This window comes from Ornithorhynchus anatinus, chromosome 18, assembly GCF_004115215.2.
Source record: "Ornithorhynchus anatinus isolate Pmale09 chromosome 18, mOrnAna1.pri.v4, whole genome shotgun sequence".
NCBI lineage: Eukaryota > Metazoa > Chordata > Mammalia > Monotremata > Ornithorhynchidae > Ornithorhynchus > Ornithorhynchus anatinus.
The window spans coordinates 29967312-29991723 of NC_041745.1; the positions used below are offsets into that span (position 1 = coordinate 29967312).

Genomic DNA, 24412 nt, shown 5'->3' on the forward strand with positions numbered 1-24412 from the left:
TACCTCATCTGTAAAATGGGGATGAAGTCTGTGAGCCCCACGTGGGACAACCTGATTCCCCTGTGTCTACCCCAGCGCTTAGAACAGTGCTCTGCACATAGTAAGCGCTTAACAAATACCATCATTATTATTATTATTATTACAATGTCTGTATTTCTGTGAGCGGTACTTTATCAGGCCACTAAATATTTTAACAGAGTCTTGGCTATTGACTGTCTGGTAAAAAGCTTCACCTCTGTGAGAGAGCCAGAAACAAGGGAGAAAACTGTCTGGAATTTTAATGACTCTAAACTCGAAACACAAACAAGTTAGTCAGGCTTTGCCTGCACACACCAGCAGTCTCTCTCCCTCTTCTTTCTCCATTCCCTTTGTGCAGGGTGGTGGACCACTGCCCCAGGGCTTTCTTCAGAACTAAAATTGGGAACTCTTTCTCTTTGGGTCTAAAGTGAAAGCGCACTTGAAGTTTTCCTTTTTCAGCCGAGGGTCTGACAGAAGAACATTTGTATTTTTCACTCAGGCCCTCTTGGTTTTCCAGTTCCCCAAAATGCTAATCTAGCAAAATGCTTTAAGTTTTATTTTCAAATGAAAGATGCTTGAATAGCCCCAAATGGTATAATTTTGTCATGGAGTGCAATGTAATCCAATTTCTTTTGAAGTGCTGTTCATTATAGAGGATGACTTATGGTATTTTTGAGTATTTCAAATCCCAGAACTACAGAAATTCATATAATGGAACACATCTTAAGATGTTATACCACTAGAACACATTGAAAAAAACTTGCAAATATATGTAAAATGATTCCATTATGGATGTATCTTTATATTGTTTTAAGACAGTAAGTTGTATTTTTCTTCCAAGAACGCATGAAACTGTAGCATGAATGTGTTCCTATTCAAGAGAAAAAATGTATGTAGTCTCTTCTAAAACTCAATTTTCTGTTTGTTTTTAAAGTTATCTCCGAGAGAGAAGAAATGTTAGTAGTTCATCTGGAAAGCCAAGCGCCCAGAAAAGTGAGTGTCTTCGCATGAATTTCATAAACATTGTGGAATCGTCTAGCATTTGTGAGAATGAATAAACTGCCTCATAGAAAAGAAAAAGGAAAATGAAATGAGCTGAAGAATTGTCCTGTTCCTATCAGTATTCCACCTGCTGGAGATCTTTTTCAGATTGAAGGAATAAAGCCTGGATGATATTCTTTGTGTCCTTGCTTCCCATGTTTATCCATGGAGGCATTTTAGGAACAAAAAAAAGTTTGGATCATGTACCAGGTACAAGGGCAGGGATTTTTCAGCACGAGAACTGATAAATGTAGACTGACAAACAGGAAAACAGCACAGGCAGACCGCTTCGGCATGTAAACAGGAAAGGGCTGGCAGTGTTGCTATGGTTTAATTGCTCATCCACAAAAGCCTTTCTTACTTTTGTGAAAACACTACTTAGACAAGTTCCAACAGCGTCTCCCCAACAACAACAACCAAAAGCAAAAAACTGCAGGAACTTGGAGACCAAGTGTTTTGAAAAAAAATGTGCCTCGAGCAGGAGGTTGAGTGAGCAAGAAGCAGCCTACACCCCAGGTGAATAGTGGGGGAACAGTAAGCGCTCAATAAATACGATTGAATGAATTAGCACACTTTTTCCTGAGCTAAGAGGCAGACATTGCCAGGTTGCAGTGCGAACAGTGAGTCAAGGTAAATGCTGGGCTCCTACAAAATCTGTCTTCACTATTAACGATGAAAAGATATTGAGGATTTCACAGTTTATATTGAAAAAGAAGTCAAATCAAAATTGATTATGCTTCCAAATGACTGAATCCTCCTCCTCCAAACCGAAAGCACCTTGTGGCAGGAAACCCTTCTATCGACTCTGTTGTACTTTCCCAAGCACTTACAATGCTCTGCCCCCAGTTAGCGCTCAATAGACTGTAAGCTTGTTATGGGCAGGGAATGTGTCTGCTAATTCTGTTGTACTCTCCCAAGCCCTTAGTACAGTGCTCTGCACATAGTAAGCGCTTGACGAATACCACTAATTGATCCTGTAGGTCCTGGTGAGTAGGGCCCAGGCAATGTTTCCATTGCATTCTGCATGAGAAGCAGCGTGGCCCAATGGATAGAGCGTAGGCCTGGAAGTCAGAGGACCTGAGTTCTAATTCCGGCTCCGCCAATTATTTTCTGTGTGACCTGAGGTGAGTCACTTCTCTGTGCCTTAGTTACCTCATCTCATCTGTAAAATGGCGATTAAGACTGTGATCCCTATGTGGGACCGGGACTATGTCCAACCTGACCAGCTTGTATCTACCCCAGCACTTAATACAGTGCCTGGCACATAGTGAATGCTTAACCAATACCATTAAAAAAAAGATCTTTCCAGACATTCCCTCAGATGGGCAGATGAAGGCCATCTCTCTGCCTGATGGGGTTGTCCAGACATGCCCCTGTGACTCTGGTCCCCTGCTCAGCTGAGGAGCAGATTTCCAGTCCAGGCTCTGCCCAGGTCTTCCCGTTCTGCTGAGCAAGTTAAGGCCGCAGGTTAGCGGGGGAGGGGAGCTGGGAGGGGCCCGAGAGGAACCTGTTTTCCCAGCACAGGGCCCCACCGAGTCACCCCAGGGCTCCAGTCCAGGTCGCCGCAGGCTGCGGCATCCTCCCTTGTCTCTGAATCTGCCCAGCACGTCTTTCCTAGAGAATGGGCCCATGCAGACCCCTCTGTTCACTCTATTAGGGAGTGGAAATGGAGAAACAACAAAGTCAAACAACACAGGTCTGTAACTCAAAGCGTAGTCTCTTGACTCCATTGATCCATCTGTCATATTTATTCAGTGCTTTTAGTGTGTGCAGAGCACTGTATTAAATGCTTGGGAAAGTAATAACCGTGATTATGGTACTTGTTAAGCACTTATTCTAGTGCTTGGCACTTTCCTAAGCACTGGGGTCGATACAAGTTACTCAGGCAGGACACAGACTCTGTCCCACATGGGGCTCACACTCCTAATCCCCATTTTACAGAAGAGGTAGCTGAGGCCCAGAGTTGTGACTTTCCCGAGGTCACACAGCAGACACGTGGCGGAGCCGAAATTAGAACCCAAATCCTTTTGACACCCAGGTCCACGGTCTGGCCCATTCAGTTGTATTTGATTGCTTACTGTGTGCAAAGCATTGTAGTAATCGCTTGAGAGAGTACAACATAAGCCATGCTGCTTCCCCAAAGTACAATACAACAGCATTGGTCAGCTCGATCCCCACCCAGAAAGGGTTTAAATAATCCCTATCCCGCCTTCTGCTGTGGGAGAATGCAAAACTGAAATGTAGTGAGCATTTACTAGTCAAGGATTAAAGACACAATCCATCAGTCAACGTTATTTATTGAGCGCTGACTGAGTGCAAAGTACTATACTAAATACTTGAGACAATATAATAAAGTAGAAATGATGCCTGCCCTCAAGGAGCTCACAGGCTATTTCCAAGATCGTCGTTCAAATTCTGCTGGCTCCAAAAGGAACTGTTAAAGTGTAATATAAAGCTGAGGCTAAGTGTGATGAATGGTATCTTGGGTAATCATAGGAAAGGATCAGAGCCGAGATCACACTGAATTTTTATAAATCAGTCGTATTTATTGGGTGCTTACTGTGTGCAGAGCACTGTAAAAATCGCTTTGAGAGAGTGCAACACGACAATATAATGGACACATTCCATGCCCACAGTGATCTTACAGTCTTGGGGATAGATAGATTTTTAGATAGATTTATGCACTTTTCATTTTAAGGTGATGTTAACAGCGTTCTGGACTTTTTGTTTTAATGGTACTTTTAAAGCGCTTACTTTGTGTCAAGCACTGTACTACGCGTTGGGGTAGATACAGAATCATCCTTTTGGACACAGTCCCTGACATGGAGTTCACATTCTAGAAGGGAATAGGATTTAATTCCCATTTTACAGGTGAGGTACCTGAAACACAGAGAAAGTGACTTGACCAAGGTCACACAGACTTGTGGCCGAGTCAGGATTAGAGCCCAGGTCCCCTGATTCCCAGATGGGTGCTAAGCCATGGTGCTTAGAAGAAACTTCTAGAAGGACTTTGAGAAGCAATTCTTCATGTACTCTTTGTTTTGTCTTCCTGCCAGATTGTAGTCATTTTTGGCTTTTGATAACCCATAAATGTGCATGTTCTAGAATCTAATATTGTGTTATTTACTAAGTGTTTACTGAATGCCAAGCACCCTGCTAAATACTGGGGTCATTACAATATAATCAGATCAGCCACGGATGGGGCTGACAGTTTAAGGGAGAGGGAAAACAGGTTTGTAATCCCCATTTCACATATGAAGAAACTGAGGCCCAGAAAAAGTTAGGTGACTTGCCCAAGGCCACATAACAGGTAAGTGGAGGAGCAGGTAGAATCTTGGTCTTCTGAACCCCCCAAGCCCATACTCTTTCTGTTAGGCCACATAGCTTCTCTAGTCTGCTTTAACTGGTTAAGTGCCAGCTATAAGTAGCTTGCAAATTCTTTTCCGGAAACCCTGGTATGTACTGTTTCTCAGACTGACAGCCTCTTTCAGATTTCTGTGTTCCTCGCTTGGATTCACCCTGGGACATGTACAGAGTGTGTGTGACATCAGCCTTACTCTGAGAATTTCCTCGTCATCACTTCTTAGGAGACTTAAGACCCTTTTTGAGGATAGTGCTTTTTATATAGAGAAGCAGTATTACCTAGTGGATGGAGCATGGGCCTGAGAGTTAGAAGCACCTGGGTTCTAATCCTGGCTCTCCCAGTTGGCTGCTTTGTGACCTTGGGCACTTCTCTGTGTCTCAGTTCCCTCATTCTGTAAAAATGGGGATTAAGACTGTGAGCCCTATGTAGTTCAGGGACTGTGTCCAACCCGCTTAGCTTGTATCTACCCCAGGACTTAGCTGAGTGCCTGGCACATGGTAAGTGTTTAACAAATACCACAGTTATTGTTATTATTATTATTATAATCTCATAATTGACTTTTGGGGCCAATTTATCTTGGTATGCTTTTTGTTTTTGCAGGGCTGTAACTAATAGTCTTGGTCTTGTTGTTTTTGGGCACTTCTGTTGGGTTTTCTACTGTTACCAAAATGTGGTTTGAAATAGCTTGGTGTTCAGAGGGAAAAATATTGTCTAAAGATGTTGTCTAAGAGGCAAATATATGCTAAAAACGTATGTTAATCTGCTATTATTAAAAAATGAACGGAGGTGGTGGCCTCTTAGAAGTCAGTCATTGTTTCCTTCCCTGATTTTTTTTTAATATGAAGTTTTATGCCCCTGTTCATTCTCCAAGTGCTTAGGATAGTGCTGTGCACACAGCTGATACTAAATGATTATTATTCATAGTGAAAAATAAACATGAAAAATTTGAATAATACAAAATTCCAAGCTGCACCATCTTTTAATAATGTATTCTCTTATCTTAGGCTCCCAAAAAGATTCAAAGGACGATAAATCATCACCATCCATCTTTCCATATGGTGAAAACTTTCTCTTGAAGAGCCCAGAAATTTCCAAGGTAAGTTCAGTGGTACTGTGGTCTATTTTTCCCTTTTTTGTTTTTTGGAAAACTGGTGTGAGTAAACCTGTCGTTGAGAAGAGGCCATCCTCATTCACCTCCTCATCAAACTGAAACTACTTACCGTAGACTTGAAAAAACCCAATCGCCTTGCTCCCTCCTACCTTACCTTCCTGATTTTCTACTCCAATTCAGCCTGCACATTTTGCTGCTCAAATGCCATCTTACTCACTGTACCTCTATCTCACCTATCTTGCCATTGACCTTTTGCCCACTTCTTTCCTCTGGCTTAGAATGCCCTGCTCCTTCATATCCGACAGCCGATCATTATCCATGCCTTCACAGCCTTGTTGAAGGCACATCTCTTCCAAGAAGCCTTCCCCAACTAGGCCTAATTTCCTCTTCTCCCACTCCCTTCTGGGTCACCCTTACACTTGGATTTTCACCCTTTATTCACCCCTCCCTCAGCCCCCCAGCACTTATGTACCTATCCTTAATTTATTTATGTTAATGTCTGTATCCCCTTCTGATCTGGAAGCTTGTCGTGGGCAGGGAAGAAACCTACCAACTCCATTTACATTATACTCTACCAAACACATAGTACGGTGCTCTGCATATAGTAAGTAATAAATACAGTTGATTGATTGATTCTCTTCTGTGAGGAAGTCTAAGGCATGAACTTTGTATACCACAATGAGAAATGTTTACCACAGGTAAACTTGAGCATACTGAAAGCATTCAAAATTTCACTTCTGCATCACATCATCAATAGAACCTAAACTTGTTCATTAGGTGTTTTTATTGGAAATATATGTCAGCCAATTATCAGTTGGCATCAAATAGATATCTGTAAGTCTAATGGGAGTTTCTGTTCAGCCTTTGGGTAAAGACTCACAACTTACAACACACCCAGATATTACTGCCTAGACACCTCCTTTGGGAGTTGATGATAGAGGTTTTTTTTAGGCAGGGGAGAGTCGCAGGCCGGAGGGAATTGTCATCCAACATCTTTGCCTTAACTCCCAACCCTTCAAGTCTATCTTTTGTGCCTGATGTTTCATTGCTTATTTGCAGAGCTGTTGGGGAAGGAAGTGAAACTCAAACGAGTCTGTTTTTGTCTTTGTGAACTGCTCTTTCGTGAACCTTAAATGGTTGGGGGATGGGGAGGAAGTGCGGACTTGAAAATATTAAGAATAAAGCAAGATTTTTTTTGGGCTTATGAGTTATGTACACTGGGCAGATCCTGTTTACACGAAATTGATATTCGATTGTAAATGGGGTGGTAGCTCTCCTTCAGGTTGACAGGTGACGTTAATGATGGTGAGTTGAATTTTATCAGTGTGCGTGGGTGTGTCAGGTGAGAACCACATGGAGTGCATGAAAAGGTTGTCTTGTCGCTGCACTGTTGCATTTGTTACAGTGTCTGCCGCTGTTTTCTTTTTTTCCCTCCTGGTGTCATAATCTTCCTGAAACAGTCCTCTCGTCTCTGAGGGAAATCAGGCCGACCTGTCTGCTGCTGCTGTCTCCCAACTACTCAGTGCTCTAGCACATGGTTGGAGATTTTGCCTCATTGTGTCTTTAGATTGTTCAATCAATCAATGGTATTTATTCAGTGTTTATTAGGTGCAGAGCACTGTACTAAGTAGCAATAATAAAGATTTTGATATTTTAAAATGCCTACTCTGCACTGTAATAATGTTAATAATGTTGGTATTTGTTAAGCGCTTACTATGTGCCGAGCACTGTTCTAAGCGCTGGGGTAAACACAGGGAAATCAGGTTGTCCCACGTGGGGCTCACAGTCTTAATCCCCATTTTACAGATGAGGGAACTGAGGCACAGAGAAGTTAAGTGACTCGCCCAGTCACACAGCTGACAAGTGGCAGAGCTGGGATTCGAACTCATGAGCCCTGACTCCAAAGCCCGTGCTTTTTCCACTGCGCCACGCTGCTTCTCCACTGTACTAAGTGCTGGGGTAGCTACAAGATAATCGGGTCCTGCTTAGGGCTCACAGTGTGTGGGAGAACAGGTATTGAGTCCTTATTTTGCAAGTGAGAGAATTTAGGCATGGAGAAGTTGTGGCTTTGGAGTCAGAGGATGTGGATTCTAATCCTGACCCACTTGTCTGCTGTGTGACCTTGGGCAAGTCACTTAACTTCCCTGTACCTCTAGCCCCACGCGGGACACCCAGGTTACCTTATATCTACCCTAGCACTTAGAATAGTGCTTAGCACATAGTAAGTGCTTAACAAATAGCATCATTATTATTATTATTGTGACTGTAGTGTGACCTTGGGCAGTCATTTCACTTTTCTGTGCCTCATTTCCTCATTTGTAAAATGGGGATTTAAATACTGTTCTCCCTGCTACTTACACTGTGAGCTCCATGTAGGACAGGGACTGTGTCTGACCCCAATAACCTGCTTCTGCTCCAGCACCTAGGGTTCTAATCCTAGCTCTTCCACTTGTCTTCTGTGTGGCCTTAGCCAAGTTAACTTCTCTGTGCCTCAGTTACCTCATCTGTAAGATGAGGATTTAGACTGTGGGCCTCATGTTGGACAGGGACTGTGTCCAACCTGATTGTCTGGTATCTATACCAGTGCTTAGAACAGTGCTAGCACGTAGGAAGTGCTCAACAAATACCTCAGTTATTATAATCATTATTATTAGAACAGGGCCTGACATAAGTGCTTAAGAAATATCTTAAAATAATAAATGTCAGTTATTTTTTTATTTAGAACCTGTTACGAGGCCTGGGAGTTGGTGGGTTTTTCTCCTTTGAGCCTTTACAGTCTCCTCTCTGATGTGGCTGGATACAGTCCTGCCTGCAAGGAGCAGGCAGATGAGATATGATGAGGTTCTTTTGTGCCTTACTGTTCTTTGATTCTCTTTTGCATAGAAGTGCAGGAGGAAACAATAGTTGATACAGGAGAAAACGATTCTTGTGATAAAACTGAATGATGATGTCATTCTTGAGATGCTGCTTCAGTGCTGTATATTTGTGCTATCTGCCATCAGATAAGTGGCACCTTAAGCAAATGCTAGTCTGGAAAAAAAGAAATCACACTACCTGAAAGAAGTTGAAGAATCTTACAGACAGCCTGCAAGCCAGACCACCTTATTAATGATGGGGCAAAACTCAGACACCTAAACTTACAAACGAATTCCAGGGTTTACAAAGAAAGTTTACTTTGTAGTGCAGTGATTGAACTCTCTGTAATACTGGCCTTTGCCAAAGTTAAGATGACTGCCTAACACATAATGACTACTTTGAGTCTTTTAACTGTTGGGAAAGAGTGTGTCAGAGGTGCTGACTCCTTTACCATGGTTTCGTGTGTGCTATGTAATGAGACTAGAGCAGTAGCGAAACGAGTTTCCTGCTGGCCTTGGGGAAGGGTTCGGGTTGGTACCCCTCCCTCTTCAGGAATTGGGGGCATGGAGGCCTGAAGTCCTTGGGCTCTTGGAATTGGAGCATGCACATTGGAAGGTACTCCAGTCTTCAGTATACATGCTCCAAGTCCTAAACCTGGAAAAAGACACAAAGTCTGCATTCTTGAAGAGTTTATCAGCAAAATCAGTATTTGTTTCAAGGGGAAATAAAGAAATGTGTTTCTTACCACTCCACCCAATTCCTAGCTGCCCCATGTATCTACAGTTGAGAATTAATGCTGGATTTTTTGACCTAAAAGGCTACTTTTATGGGGCCTTTACGTTAAAATACAAGGAGGGCTGTTATAACAGTAGCCTCTCTTGAAAAGCCCAGACAATTCAAAACCCTTGCATTTATTGCTGAATTCTCATCCTAGTTGGGTTTCACAAGTTATCAGAAACCACTTACTGTCACTCCATTCAGTGCAGCTGAAGCGCAAAATGCTCACAGCCACAATTTTTTAAAACTGTGCTCTTTTTCTTTTTGGAGACTTAAAATCACTTGATACCATCTGTAGACTTGAGCTCTGGGAGCTACTAAAAATGTTGGCTGCTGTAAGAGGTTTATCAAGAAGATATGATTACTCTTTCTTGATAAGACTGGCCCTCTCGGAATTAGAGACCTTGTGTTGATGCCATCATCAAATGAGTAAACCAGGGCTTTGTCGTAGGTCCAGTTTGGTTCATCCCATCCCAGGAAGACATGCTCAAGAATAAAACAGAGTCTGGAAGATAATATTAGTGTTCTGGCGAATGCTCCCGTGTTCTGAAGCTAAAAGTGTCTTTAAAAATCCTTGCTTTCCTTGTTAGTATAGTGGTTAGCATTTCCACCTGTCATGTGTGAGGCCAGGGTTCAATTCCCTGATGTGGAGGTAAACATTGAGAAGCAGCATGGCCTGGTGGGTGGAGCACGGGCCTGGGAGTTGGAAGAACCTGGGTTCTAATTCCGACTCCACCACTTGTCTGTTGCATGACCTTGGGCAAGTCACTTCACTTCTCTGTACCTCAGTTACCTCATCTGTAAAATGGGGGTTAAGACCGTGAGTGCCACGTTGGACAGGGACTGTGTCCAACCTGATTTGTCTGTATCCACCCCAGCGCTTAATACAGTGCCTGGCACATAGTAAGTGCTTAACAAATACCACTATTATTATTATTACTATTAATAATAATCTTAGAAGACTTCCCCTTCATTGTTGACTCCTCTAGAAGGACTTCCCCAGGAAACACAGATGATTATGAATAGTTTTTCAAAGTCAATAAAGTGCTAGTGACCGACAGTCTGAGAAGATCAGGATCATCTGGTCAGTCCTATACATAGCCTAGTAACTCTGTAGGCAACATGGGACTCAGTGTGTTCACTCAGTTCGGCTCCCTAGTCAGCACACTACCCAGTGATGCAAGTAGACTAATGCGGGAGACTGAAAGAGAGAGTGTAGCACCAACTTGGCTTTAAACTTCAGACCAAACTGAAGATATATGAGACGTGTTGTGTCCGACCTTTTCTAATAATAATAATAATAATAATAATTGTGGTATTTGTTAAGATCTTACTATGTGCCAGACACTACTGAGCTCTGGGGTGAACACGAGCAAACCGGGTTGCTGTGAAGTGTGGATCAACCACAGTCTCCACAACTGTTTTCTAGAGCAGTTCCACCAATACCGACTGCGGAATTGTGAACAAGATGTAATTCCAAAGTCCATAGGGTTTTAGATTCAGGAGCCATAGCCCCAGTTGACTGGCTTTTTTTTAAAATGGAAGTCCTTTCTATAGAGTCTTGTGATGACTTGTTCAAGCCTTTATTTATCCAGATGATCTAAAGTGATTAACTACTGTAACTAGTAAGGGAAGATGCCAGAGAAAAGCCATTCATGGCAGTAGTTTGCATATTTATCAATTATATGTGATGACTTCTCAGTAGGAAATATCTAAAACCAAAAACCAAAAAACTTAACCACAGGGAAACACTTTTTGGAAGGTTCCACTTTGACTTCCTTTCTGCGGGATGTCATTCCCCTCTCCCCACACTTACCCTACCAACTTTGTCAGCTGCAGAGAAGATTGATTGCCTCCAAGTAAGGGTGTTGGCCAGTTTTTAACAGTCCTGTATCCATCCCAGAGTTTAGTACAGTGCCTGACACTATTGCAGACTGTAAGCTTATTATGGGCAGGGAATATGTCTGTTATATTGTACTCTCTCAAGCACTCAGTACAGTCCTCTGCACACAGTAAGCACTCAATAAATATGATTGACTGACTGACTGCAGACTAGATTTCTTGGGGATCCAGCGCTATCAGGCCAGCCACAGTGGCCAGAATGTCTTAGAGAGTGATTACTTAAAGGTTGGAGCTGGCCAGCTAGCCACTGGTAATGCTTTTTCTGCCCCTCCATGCTGGAACCAGCAGTTCTGGGCTTGAGCAAAGAAAGTACTGTGGGGGAGTGGTCAATGGTCTGAAAAAAAAACCAGTAACTGGGTGGGGGCTGAGGAGACACAAAAAGAAGTGGGACCGAGTTTGGGTTCTGGAGTGGGAGGAAAATGGTCCAAACAGAGAGGAGTGAGAATGATGTGACACAGGAGTTGGGTGAGGTGAGAGGATGGATTCACCTGCCATGATCGGGCATAACTTCAGGCATAGGATTTATGGGGGTATGCCTGCAATTAGTGCCTAATGTACAGCTAGATTTATAAATAGTGAGGTGGGCAGAGCCCTGGATGTGCCTGTATAAGCTTGTCCTCTAGATCATCGGTTCACTGTGGGCAGGAAATATGTATACCAACTCTGTTGAATTGGACTTTCCCAAGCATTTAGTACAGTTCTCTGTACACAGAAAGGACTCAATAAATACCATTGATTGATTGTAGGAATGTGTTGAGAAAAGTATCATTCAGGGAGGTCCTAATAATCCACCCCCAGTAATTCCCATTGAATCAATCGTTACTATTAAGCAATTTTCCTATAACCCAAAGTTCTTCAAGAACACAGTATCTGGTTATAGCACAAGTGTCTTCATGCCCCTCTCTAGTGTGGTCAGAATGTAATCATATGGAGTGTTTGTCACATTGGAAACCAAATGGAAGCTCTATCTTTTTCCTCACAGAAATCAATAAGGAATGAGTTCTGGACTGTTGAAGAAAAACTCAGATGGGAAGCAACTGTTAAAAAAAATTCCCTCAATGGGAAATCAAGGTGTGTACCCCGACTTGCTACTATATTTGCCATCTTATTGAAAAGATTTTAACTTGCCAATTTTGTTCAAATCCTGAAGTTTACGATCTTGATTCACCTCGTATGTTTTGGGGAGAACTCCATTAATAGTGGAGCTGTTTTGAATAGTTCTTTTAAGAAGCAAATAGAAACTTTGGAACCACTGCAGAGTGATCGGGTGTATATTACTGGTTCACAGGGAGGAGGTTTTCACTTCCCCAGGAATTGTTCTTCCTCGAATTTAGTCAGTGAACCCCACGTGGGACATGGTCTGTGTCCGACTGGATTATCACCTATCCATCCAACTGGATTGTCACCTATCCATCCCAGAACTTAGAAAAGTGGCTTTCTTTTTTCTTTTTTTTAATGACATTTGTAAAGCACTTACTATGTGCCAGGCAATGTACTAAGCACTGAGGTAGATATAAGCTAATCAGGTTGGATACAATTATTGTCCCATAAGGGGCTCACAGTCTTAATTCCCATTTTACACCTGAAGTAACTGAGGCCCAGAGAAATGACACACGGTAAGATAATAATAATAACAACAATAATAATAATAATAAAAGTTCTACCTTACCAGGAGGTTGAAGTGAGGTGGAGAGATTACAGCAACTCTCAAGATGTGATCTGAGTAGACACCAAATGAGGCTAATTTAAGCTCTGAGTCGATCTTGCTGAAGTGTCCACTGGGGATGTCCCCATGGCCAGGCCACCATTCATTCATGGCTGTCTTGCCTGGCTTCTTCAAATATTTTCCCCTCCTAGTTGAATGTGCTAGACTTTAGCTCACAGTGCTCTATGACCTTATGCAAGTTGTTTATCTTCTCAGTGCCTCAGTCTCCTTGTCTGTAAAATGAGGTTAAATACCTGTTTCTCCCCACACTGAGATTATGAGTCCCATGTGAGACAGGAATTAATTAACTGTGGTATTATTAAGTGCTTACTATATATCAAGCACTTCGCTAAACGCTGGGAAATGTACGCATTAATCAGGTTGGACTCAGTCCCTATCCCTGTCTAAGCCAGAGTGAGAGCAAGTACTGAATCTCTATTTTACAGTTGAGGAAACTGAGGCCCAGAGAAGTAAAGTGACTTGCCCAAGGTCATACAGCAGGTGAGTGGAGGTCACTCTTGACCCTGTGCTTTTTCCACCTGGCCACAATTCTTCCTTGTGTCCACTCTGATTATTTTGTATCTAACCTGGTCCTTAATACAGGATCTGGCACATAGTGAATACTCAACCAACACTGTTATTATGATTATCATTATTTTTATTGTCATTATTAATAATTCACCTCCAGTTTCAGGTAAGTAGGATGATGGTTTTGGGGTTAGTAGGGAGATGACTAAGAGTATTGTGATGAGCCCATCCCATCAATAATCGTGCCCAGGACATTTAATGAGGCTGCTCTTAGAGACCTTTGAATATATATTTTTTAATCAAACATAAAGTAATATACTCAGGTCTTTCATAACACGTGTTTTCCCTATGTGTTTTGAATAGAACACTGTTAAGGAATTAGGGAACATTCTTCTAACAATGAGTATCAAATCATTTGCTTCTTCATTCAATGGGGAGACAGTATGGTTAAATGGAAAGAGCACAGAATTAGGAGTCTGCAGACTCAAATTTTAGTCCCAGTTCCACCAGTGGCCTATTGTGTGATTCTGGGCAAGTCATTTAGTCCTCAATTTGCTCAACAGTAAAATGGAGATACATTAAATTGTGAGCCCTTTGTAAGACAGGGACTCTGTCCTATCTCGAAATCTTGTTTCTGCCCCCAGATGTAGAACATCCTAAGAGCTTAATAAATGCAATAAAAAAATGGCAAGTTTCTTTTTTTAAGAAAAATTTTTATGGTATTTGTTAAGTGCTTACTGTACTAAGAACAGGGCTAGATCCAAGGTAATCGGGTTAGACACAGTCCCTGTCCCAAATGGGGCTCACGGTATTAATCCCCATTTTAATCCCCATGAGAAGCAGTGTGGTTTAGTGAATAGAACGTAGGCCTGGGAGTCAGAAGTCCCTGGGTTCTAATACTGAATCTGCCATATGTCTGCTGTGTGACTTTGGGCAAGTCACTTAACTTCTCTGGGCCTCAGTTACCTCATCTGTAACTTGGCGATTAAGAATGTTGACAGGGACTGTGCCCAACCTGATTAATTTATATCTACCTCGGCGCTTAGAAGAGTAATGTTGGTATTTGTTAAGCGCTTACTATGTGCAGAGCACTGTTCTAAGCTCTGGGGTAGACACAGGGGAATCAGATTGTCCCACGTGGGGCTCACAGTCTTAATCCCCATTTTACAGATGAGGTAACTGAGGCACAGAGAAGTGAAGTGACTTGCCCACAGTCACACAGCTGACAACTGGCAGAGCTGGGATTCAAACCCATGACCTCTGACTCTAAAACCCATGCTCTTTCCACTGAGCCACGCTGCTTCTTGGCACATAGTAAGCACTTAACAAGTACCATAATTTATTATTATTTTACAGATGAGGTAGCTGAGGCCTAGAGAAGTGACTTGGCCAAGTTTACACAGGTGACAGTGGTGGAGTTGGGAGTAGAACCCAGGTCCACTGACTTCCAGGCCTAAGCTCTTTCCACTAGGCCACACTGCTTCACTATGGGCGAAGCGCAGTCCATCTGGATAGAATGCACTGCACTATTGAAAGAAACACTCCTCTGCCTACATATGGTGTGTTATTCAAGCTGTGTGCTTTAACTTGAGTTTATTTTAAAACAATGTTCGTCAAGAGAGTAACTTCCATGTTTTTGGAGAACTGAGTGAACAAGATTGTTCCTGACATCTGCATTTGCCAAGTTATCTGGGTGTTCCAGGAAATGATTTTTCTTTACCTGATTTCTACCTAAGCGTTTCAGACCTTGACCCTTTCTCAGGGTCTGAATCTGGTTCTAATCCCTGTGACAAGGATTCCATCTATTCCCAGCAGAACAAGCAGTTTTTTGAGTGGATTGGGAAGGGTAGGGCCTGGAGAATCTGGTCAGAGATCAGGGGAGTGTCGCCCAGAGGATTAAAGAGCTGAAAAACGAGACCTGTTAGAAGGAATTGTGGTTTTGGAAAATGGAATCAAAAAAGTGGAGGGGAAACTTCAAGTTTCCCTTGGGGGTTTGGTGACCATATGCTTTCTAGGTCAACTGTGAACAGCATAAGTTGAAATGGGCTTTCATTGCAGCAGTCTGAATTTTGTCTGGGTACAACGAAACAGCATGACCTAGTGGAAAGAGTACGGGCCTGGGAACTGGGTTCAAATCCTGGCTCCACCTCTTACTGCTGTGTGATCTTGGGCCAGTCACTTAGTTTTTCTGTTGGCTTAGTTTCCTCACTTGCAAAATGGGGATTCGATAACTGTTCTCCCTCCTGCTTAGACTGTGAGCCCCATGTGGGACCTGATTATCTTGCATCTCATCGTCAAATGCCATCAATTGATTTCTGATTCATAACAACTTTATGGACTTATATCCATAGACTTTTCTTGGTAAAAAAAAAAATACGGAAATGGTTTACCATTGCCTTCATCTGTGCAGTAGGTCTCTGTCTTTGATCAACATTTTCATCCTTCGATCATCCTCCTTTGACTCCTTCCCATGCTGCTGCTACCCAGCACAGGTGAATCAACTCTGTCTGATCCTTTGGCTTAGACCTTTCCGTTCTGGGTAACCTTGATGAGAGAATATCTTTTACTGGCAGAGCTCTAAACTTTATTGGTGTACGCAACCGCTCCTGCCACAATAAGGTGTTGATTCATATGTGAGATCTTGCATCTACTCCAGCGCTCAGTACAGTATTGGCACATAGTAAGCACTTAACAAATACCACAGTTGTTATTACAAAAGCCTTTTGGTTAGGGTTCCTAAAGGTTTATATTATCAAGAGAAATCTAGCTCGGTTGGTCATTTTCTTTCTGGAGGTAAGAGATCAGTCATCCAATCAGTAGCATTTATTAAGTGCCTGCATTGTGCAAGGCACTGAACTGAGTGCTTGGGAGAGTACAATAGAGTTAGAAGATGCAACTCCTGACCTCAAGGAGCTTATAGAGAAGTGGGAACAGATTTAATGATGGTCCAGATTCCCTGCCATCTCTCTCACTTATATGACTGTAATTTTTTCTTTAAAAAAAAGGATAATGCTTCTTTGCAGCATTTGTCTCACAATCAATCAGTAGTGTTTACTGAGTGTTCATTTGTGCTGAGAACTGTACTAGGTTTTTGGAAAAGTGCAATCGAATTATTAGACACTATCCTCCCAGAGTTTAGTCTAGCCAGGGAGAAAGGAAGGTGCAACAGCACTTGGGAAAGTATAGTTCAACAATAAATAATAAAACATAAACAATAAATAGAAACATTCCCTGCCCACAACAAGCTTACAGTCCAGAGGGGGAGATAGATACTAATGTAAAAAAATAAATTACAGATGTGATAAATCACAGATAAATTAAAGGTATGTCTATAAATGCCTATGCATGGGGTGGGTAGCAGGCATGGCGTCTGCAACTTTGTGAATGGATACTTTGAAAGAAATAGTGACATGAGTTTCATTTTCTTGCCTAGCCGGTATGAAAGCAAAGAGGAAAAAACAGGAGGAGATAAAGTAGAAGACATATGGATACCTCGGGAGGAGAAACGTGTTTTTTCACCAGCCTCGGCTTCAGAATCTGAATCTGAGTACTCAACCGTGGAAGAATGTTTTCAGAGTTTACGGAGAAAAAATTCAAAGGCGGCTAAATCCCGGACTCAGAAGGCAAACTTAGAGCCTCCTGTAAATAGGCACAGTTATCCCCTCAGTTCTGCCAGCGGATCCGCTGAGCAGCCCACGTTTACTCGAAACTCAATATCCCCCTACGCTTGTTTTTACGGATCATCGACGAGGAAGGTGAAAGCAGGATGGCTGGATAAACTCTCACCACAAGGGTAGGTCCTCTATTCTGCATATTGGAAGTGTAACCTCAGTGTTTTATGCTGTTCTACTTCGCAGCCTTATATAGTCATAAGTAATAATGAGTCTCTCTTCTGGGAGTTCTTGATAATGTCAGAAGTGATATTCTTCTAGCTGTGAGGTAACAGTTTGTGGAGAGTAAGTTTAGATGTAATAATAATAATTGTGGTATTTAAGTGCTTACTGTATGTCAAGCACTGTACTAAGTGCTGGAGTAGATACACGGTAATCAGGTCCTACTTGTTGCTCATAATCTGAGCAGGAGGGAGAACAGATATTGAATCCCCATTTTGCAGATGAGGGGAATTGAGGCTCACAAAAGGGAAGTGACATGCCCCAGGTCATACAGCAGACAAGTGGTGTGATCTGGGATTAGAACCTAGACCCATGCTCTGTTTGTTAGGCCATGCTGAGAGGTTGGGAGAGAGGACCAAGATTGAAGCTCATGCATTTATCTTGTAAATTTGTCAGAATCTGAATCAGAATTCCTCAGTTCCACTGGCTTCAGTACAGAAATTCTGTTGCTTCTACAGTGGGAAACCCAAATTGCTGTTGAAATAACTCAGCTTTCTGTGGGAGTGTTATTTTAAATGTTAGAGGGACTCACCCTGTCAGAGTCCCCTGATTGTAACCTGCAGTGTCAATCAGTGGTATTTTTTGAGTGCTTTCTGTGGGCAGAACTCTGTACAGAGAACTTGGGCTAGTAGAGCAAAGCAAGTAAATAGTTTCTCTGCCCTCATGGAGTTTACAATCTAGTGCAACAGCGTAGGTGGCAGAAGTGGAAGATGGGGGTGTGCCTCATTTCAAAGTGTTTTGAGAACAAAAGTTTAGGGTGGTGAGGGACCTTTATTCTGAAACAAAATTTGATATGTGTAGGTACCGGGGAGAGGACTTTTGGGGACAGTCTTAATTGAGGCATTACTGGGATTTCCAGCAAGTAGCACAGAACTTGACCTGTCAAACTGAAGAATCTTTACATCTTTTTGTTTCTGGGTTGCTGCAAGGAGTATTTGAAAAAAATTCAGGTGTGGTTTAGACTGGCTAAGTTGTGCCAATCCATTTCTGATATACGTCCCCGCCCCTGCCTCCTCTCCTCGCTCTCCCTGCCACCCCCATTCCTGCCACCACAGTGGGAATCAAAAGAATCTCAAATTGAGTTCAAAGCAGTCAGTTTTCAATCTTTTCTGTGGCAGTGATCTCCTTCATAATTGACCATATGTAATTTATTACATTGCATTAGTAAAGTGTAAATATTTCCCGGTGTCAATCAAATTTACGTTCACAACACAATGACTTTCTGTAACAGCTAACTGAAGTTGTTGAAAGTGAAAATGCCAGTACAAGTCAGTGTGGCCTATCCATTGTATTTAGTAGAAATTGTGGAAAGAGCAGAAGACCGGAAGCTAGGTGATTTGGGTTCCGATCCCATCTCTGCCACTTGCCTGCTATGGGCCCTCGACAAGTCTCTTAATTGGTTTAAGTCCCAGTCTCCTCATCTGTAAAATGGGAATTCACTACCTCCCTTTTATCTCCCCCTCACCCTCAGACTGCGAACTCCATGTGGGACAGGAACTGTGAATGATCTGATTATCTTGTGTCTAGCACAGTATTAGACAAGGAATAAGCACCGTTACCACAATTATGTTCGATTTCCACTCCACGGTATTACCGATTGCTTTCTTACCCAGAAAGATACCCGCTGTGGAAATAAATGCAGAGAGTATTTGGTAACTCTGGACCTTCACACTAAGGGCTAGCAAATCCAGCCTCTTCTGGGGCTTATTAGCTCAGGGTCTCACCCACCATGCTTCCTACCACCCTCTTGTGGGATGGAATTAGCTTTCCCCTGAATTTGTCACTGCCAAAAGATAATCTTTAAAGTTTTGTCTTTCAGCATGCACTTCAAAATTTAGCTTATTGGCATTGCCACAGAAGTTGAATCTTTCCCCTCACAAATATTCTCATGGAATATCAACCACCTCCCATGTGGGAAGGGAGGCAGTTCAATCAGGATTAATTATTTTTTTATAGTACTTGTTAAGCACTTACTCTGTGCCAGGTACTGTACTAAGCGCTGGGGAAAATACAAGCTAATCTGGTTGGACATAGTCCATACAGTCCGTGGCCCACATGGCACTCACAATCTTAATCCCCATTTTACAGAGGAGGTAACTGAGGCTTAGTGAATTTAAGTGACTTGCCCAAGTTTTCTCGGCAGATAAGTGGCAGATGGAGGATTAGAACCCAGGTCCTTCTAATTCCCAGAACCATACTCTTTCTACTAGGTCACGCTACTTCTCTGGCATATTGATTAAGGACGTCTACTTGAAATGTTTACTTGGGGTGTTCTTTCTTTGCTGTTTCCTTTGTTCTGTAATTAGCCCTTGTGAGCCTGCATGGTATAATTAATGAGCCCTTATAATGAGTTTCTGTTCTACATTGCGCCCCTGCCTCTCTACATGCTTCTCGATGCTGGGGTTTGATCTCCCAGGAATCCTGTTGAAAGCAAATTCACAGGGAAAATCATCTATGATTAAATAAAAGAGCTCATGACAGAGGATTATGACCCAGGATTAAGATGGAAGCAAATGGGATTTCCAGATGGGAAAAGTTACTGGCTTTTGGTTCGATCATTCTACTCTTACCCTGTCTGGGGCCACAGCATTTTTTTCTTTAAGAAGCAGTGCGGTCTAGTGGAAAGAGCACAGGCCTGAGAGCCAGAGGACCTGAGTTCTAACCCTGGCTCTGCCCCCTGCCTTCTGTGTGACCTTGGGCAAGTCACTTCATTTCTCTATGCCTCAGTTTCCTCATCTGCAAAATGGGGATTCAATAACTGTTTTCCTTCCTATTTAGACCGTAAACCCCATGTGGGACAGGGATGGGGTCTGACCTGATTATCCTCTTTCAATCCCGGTGCTTAGTACAGCGCTTGGTGAGCACTTAATTATTTTTCTGGGAATGGTATTTTTGAGCAAACTGAAAGAATTTTGATAGCCATCCTGTATATGTGATGATGACCCTGTTCACGTGAATGCGACTGAAAGGCAGTTATGAATCCTTCCACACTGTGCCTGCAGGAACACAGGCCTGGGCTATTTTCAGCATCTCTCATTGTTTGCGATTCGGCTCCTCGCTATCACCAACTTCCCCAGGGCTGGGTTCCAAAAGCTGACCTCATTCTCGATTGCCTCATTCTCGGCCCTCTAGTATGACAATGTTGCCTCTCTGCAGTGTGCAGCTGCGTTCCCCAGCCGTTGAGGCGTTGTCTGAGATTTGGCTTCATTTGCTCTTGAAAACATTTCTCTGCACTCCCTTATTGTCGGGTCCCCTCTGCGATTAACTGTATAGCTGCTACTTGGGAATCTGTTGTCATCCATTTTCCTCTCAAGTCCTGACCAGTGAGCTGGCATTTGTTTTGAGCATTGCCCTTGTGACAGTGTTCTAGAGGGGAGCAGCGTGACTAATGGGAAGACCACAGGCCTGGGAGTCGGCGGTCCTGGGTTCTAATTCTGACTCCACCACTTCCTGGTTGTATGACCTTGGGCCAGTCATTTCTCTGGGCCTCAGTTCCCACTTCTGCAAAATTGGGATTCCAACCAGTTGGCCCTCCTACTTAGCCTGTGAGCCCCATGTGGGACCTAATTATTTTGTATCTCCCCAGTGCTCAGTACAGTGCTTGACACATAGTAAACACTTAAGAAATATCAAGATTATTAACAGCTTGCCAGGACCTTGATGAGTGACCTGATCCAGCTTCTTTTGGTTGAAAGTTGCTCACACGTCAATCCATCAGTTGTATTGAGTGCTTACTATGTGCAGAACAGTGTACTAAACATTTGAGAGAGTTCAATACAGTAGAGTTGGTAGACACGTTCCCTGCCCCCAACAAGGTTAGAGTCTAGAGGGGGAACTTACTTGAAGGAACTGTTCTAGGCATCAGCTCCTGGGTTGGCCAAGTGTCAGCCCTTTAGGAGGAAGGATTACTTTCCTGGAACTCCCTCCCTCTTCATTCATTATGGTACTTGTTAAGCACTTACTATGTGCTAAGCACTGCACCAAATGCTGGGGTAGGTTCAAGACTGGATACACAGTCCCTTTCTCACATGGGACTCAGTCTAAGTAGGAGGCAGTAGGATTTAAGCCACATTTTACAGATGAAGAACTGAGGCACAGAGAAGGTTAAGCGATTTGTCCAAGGTAACACAGCAGAAAAGTGGCAGAGCCAGGATTAGAACCTAGGTCCTCTGACTCCCAGGTCCATGCCCTTTCACCTAGGCCGTGCTGCTTTTCTCTATAAAGAACACTACTCTTCCCATCTTCAGATTCCTCCTAAAATCCCATCTCCTCAAGAGACCTTCATGGTGTTGTGGATAGAGCAAAGGCCTGGGTATCAGAAGGTCATGGGTTCTAATTCCTGCTCTGCCACTTGTCTACTGTGTGACCTTGGGCAAGTCACCTCACTTCTCTGGGCCTCAATTCACTCATCTGTAAAATGGGGATTGAAACTGTGAGCCTCATGTGGGACAGGAACTGCGTCCAACCCAGTTTGCTTGTATCCACCCCAATGCTTAGTACAGTATCTGGCAAATAAGTGCTTAACAAATACCACAATTATTATTATTTTTATTCACCCCTCACTTCCCCACCCTATTTGCTCTTTCCTTATGTCACCAGTGCCCTTTGATCTGTTCCCCTTAAGCACTTTGATACCCACCCCAGCCCCACAGCATTTATGTACATATCCTTATTCTTTTCCGTCTCCCATTTCTGTAATTTCTTTCAAAGTCTATCTTCCCCTTCAGACTGTCAGCTCCAAATGGGCAGGAATTGTGTGTACCATCTCTACTGAATTGTACTCTCCCAAGTGCTTAGTTGAGTGCTCTTCACACAGCAAGCACTTTATGAATATCGCTGATCGATTGATTCATTGACTGGCATGTTCTAGTTCTGGTGGGAGGAGATTAGGATTGGAGCTCCCAAGAGCACTTCCCGTGGTTGGCATCAATCAATCAATCATATTTATTGAACACTTACTGTGTGCAGAGCACGGTACTAAGTGCTTGGGGAGAGTGCAATATAACAGAATTGGTAGACGTGTTCCCTCCCCACAGTGAGTTTACAATCTTTTATATTAATGAACAAATTATGGTTGTGTACAAAATTGCTTTGGGGCAGATATCAAGTGATTAAAGGGTACTGATCCAAGTGCATAGGTGATGCTGAAGGGAGAGGGAGAAGGGGAAACGAGCTTAAGTGGGGCAGTCTTATTGAAGTTGCAATTTTAATAAGGTTTTGAAGGTAGGGAGAATGGTGGTCTGTTGGATATTAGTGGAGAGGGAGTTCCAGGCCTGAGGCAGGATGTGGGTGAAGGGTCACTGGTGAGATAGATGAGATCAAGGTACAGGGAGTAAATTAGTGTCAGAGAAGCAAAATGGGAAGATTGGGTTGTAGTAGGAAATCAGTGTTGGTAAGATAGGAAGGGGGCTGATCGAGTGCTTTAAAACTGATGAAAAGGAGTTTCTGTTTGTTGAGAAACCACTGGAAGATGCTGGAACTGTTGGAAGATGTGGACTGAACATTTTTAAATTTTTTTTAAGAAAATATATGCAGCAGAGAGAAGTGTTTACTGGACTGGGGAGAGACAGGAGGCAGGGAGGTCAGAGAGGAGGCTGATGAAGTAATCAAGGCAGGATAGGACCTATGCTTGGATTAATCAAGACCTGCCGGTCTCATCTTTACAATATTGCCAAGATCTGCCCTCTCCTCTCCACCCAAACGGCTACCTTACTGCTACAGGCTCTTGTTATATCCCGGCTAGACTACTGTGTCAGCCTTCTCTCTGATCTCCCTTCCTCCTCTCTCGCCTCGCTCCAGTCTATTCTTCACTCCGCTGCCCGGCTCATCTTCCTGCAGAAACGATCTGGGCATGTCACTCCCCTTCTTAAACACCTCCAGTGGTTGCCTATCAACCTCCACTCCAAACAAAAACTCCTCACTCTAGGCTTCAAGGCTCTCTATCACCTTGCCCCTTCCTACCTCTCTTCCCTTCTCTTTCTACTGCCCACCCCGCACGCTCCGCTCCTCTGCCGCCCACCTCCTCACCGTCCCTCGGTCTCGCCTATCCCGCCATCGACCCCTGGGCCACGTCCTCCCGCGGTCCTGGAATGCCCTCCCTCCTCACCTCAGACAATCTAATTCTCTTGCCCTCTTCAAATCCCTACTTAAAACTCACCTCCTCCAAGAGGCCTTCCCAGACTGAGCTACCCCCTTTTTCCCTCTGCTCCCTCTACCCCCACTTCACCTCTCCTCAGCTAAACCCTCTTCTCCTCCCTTTCCTTCTCCTCCTCCCCCTCTCCCGTCCCACCCCCTCAGTACTGTACTCGTCTGCTCAACTGTATATATCTTTATCACCTATTTTATTTTGTTTATTTTGTTTAATGAGATGTACATCACCCTGATTCTATTTAGTTGCCACTGTTTTTATGAGATATTCTTCCCCTTGACTCTATTTATTGTTGTTCTTGTCTGCCTATCTCGCCCGTTAGACTGTAAGCCTGTCAAAGGGCAGGGACTGTCTCTGTCGCCGACTTGTACATTCCAAGCGCTTAGTACAGTGCTCTGCACATAGTAAGCGCTCCATAAATGCTATTGAATGAATGAATGAATGAATTAACGTGATTTGGATGGAGAGGAAAAGGCAGATATTAGTGATGTTGAGGAGGAAGAACCGATGGGATCTGGTGGCACTGAATATGTGAGTTCGGTTTCATTCAACTCACAGTGCATATCTATATATCTGGAATATAGCTGGATGGAAAGCTTCAAGGAACATGGTCTGACTTTTCTTTTAACATGGGATTTGTCAAAAATGGTACCCTCCCGTTGTAGGAGAACTGAGTGAATGCATAAGTGCTAAGTAGGCTGTGGGGGTGTATGTATATTGGTGCGTGTGTGTGTAGGAATGTGTGTGTGTATATATACATATGCATCCATACACACATACATATGTTCATACACATAATATAAGAATAGTGCTTGGCACATAGTAAGTGTTTAGCAAATATCATCATTATCATATATGATGAATAAGTGGTAATTTTTTTGTGAAATTTATGTAGTCTTGTGCTTTAGTGTAAGAACACAGAATTTTAGCCTTTGTGCCCTAGGCTTGCTACGTCCCTTGTTTTCTCGCACCACTCAGCAGCAACATGGCAAGTGTATATATAAACTGTAGTCTCACAGTAAAGCTTCATACCAAACTCTTTTTAGGAAACCTCCTCTTTATGGTGCAT

General features: G+C 43.1%; 1 protein-coding gene across 1 annotated transcript in view; it reads left to right on the plus strand.

Moving 5' to 3' along the window:
- Positions 1–24412, plus strand: part of ARAP2 (ArfGAP with RhoGAP domain, ankyrin repeat and PH domain 2) — a 167341-nt gene that overhangs the window by 26823 nt on the left and 116106 nt on the right. Inside the window, exons 4-7 of the mRNA XM_029083452.2 lie at positions 953–1011; positions 5428–5519; positions 12052–12140; positions 16736–17095. Of these exons, the coding sequence (XP_028939285.1) occupies positions 953–1011; positions 5428–5519; positions 12052–12140; positions 16736–17095 (600 nt within the window). The remainder of the gene's footprint in view (positions 1–952; positions 1012–5427; positions 5520–12051; positions 12141–16735; positions 17096–24412) is intronic.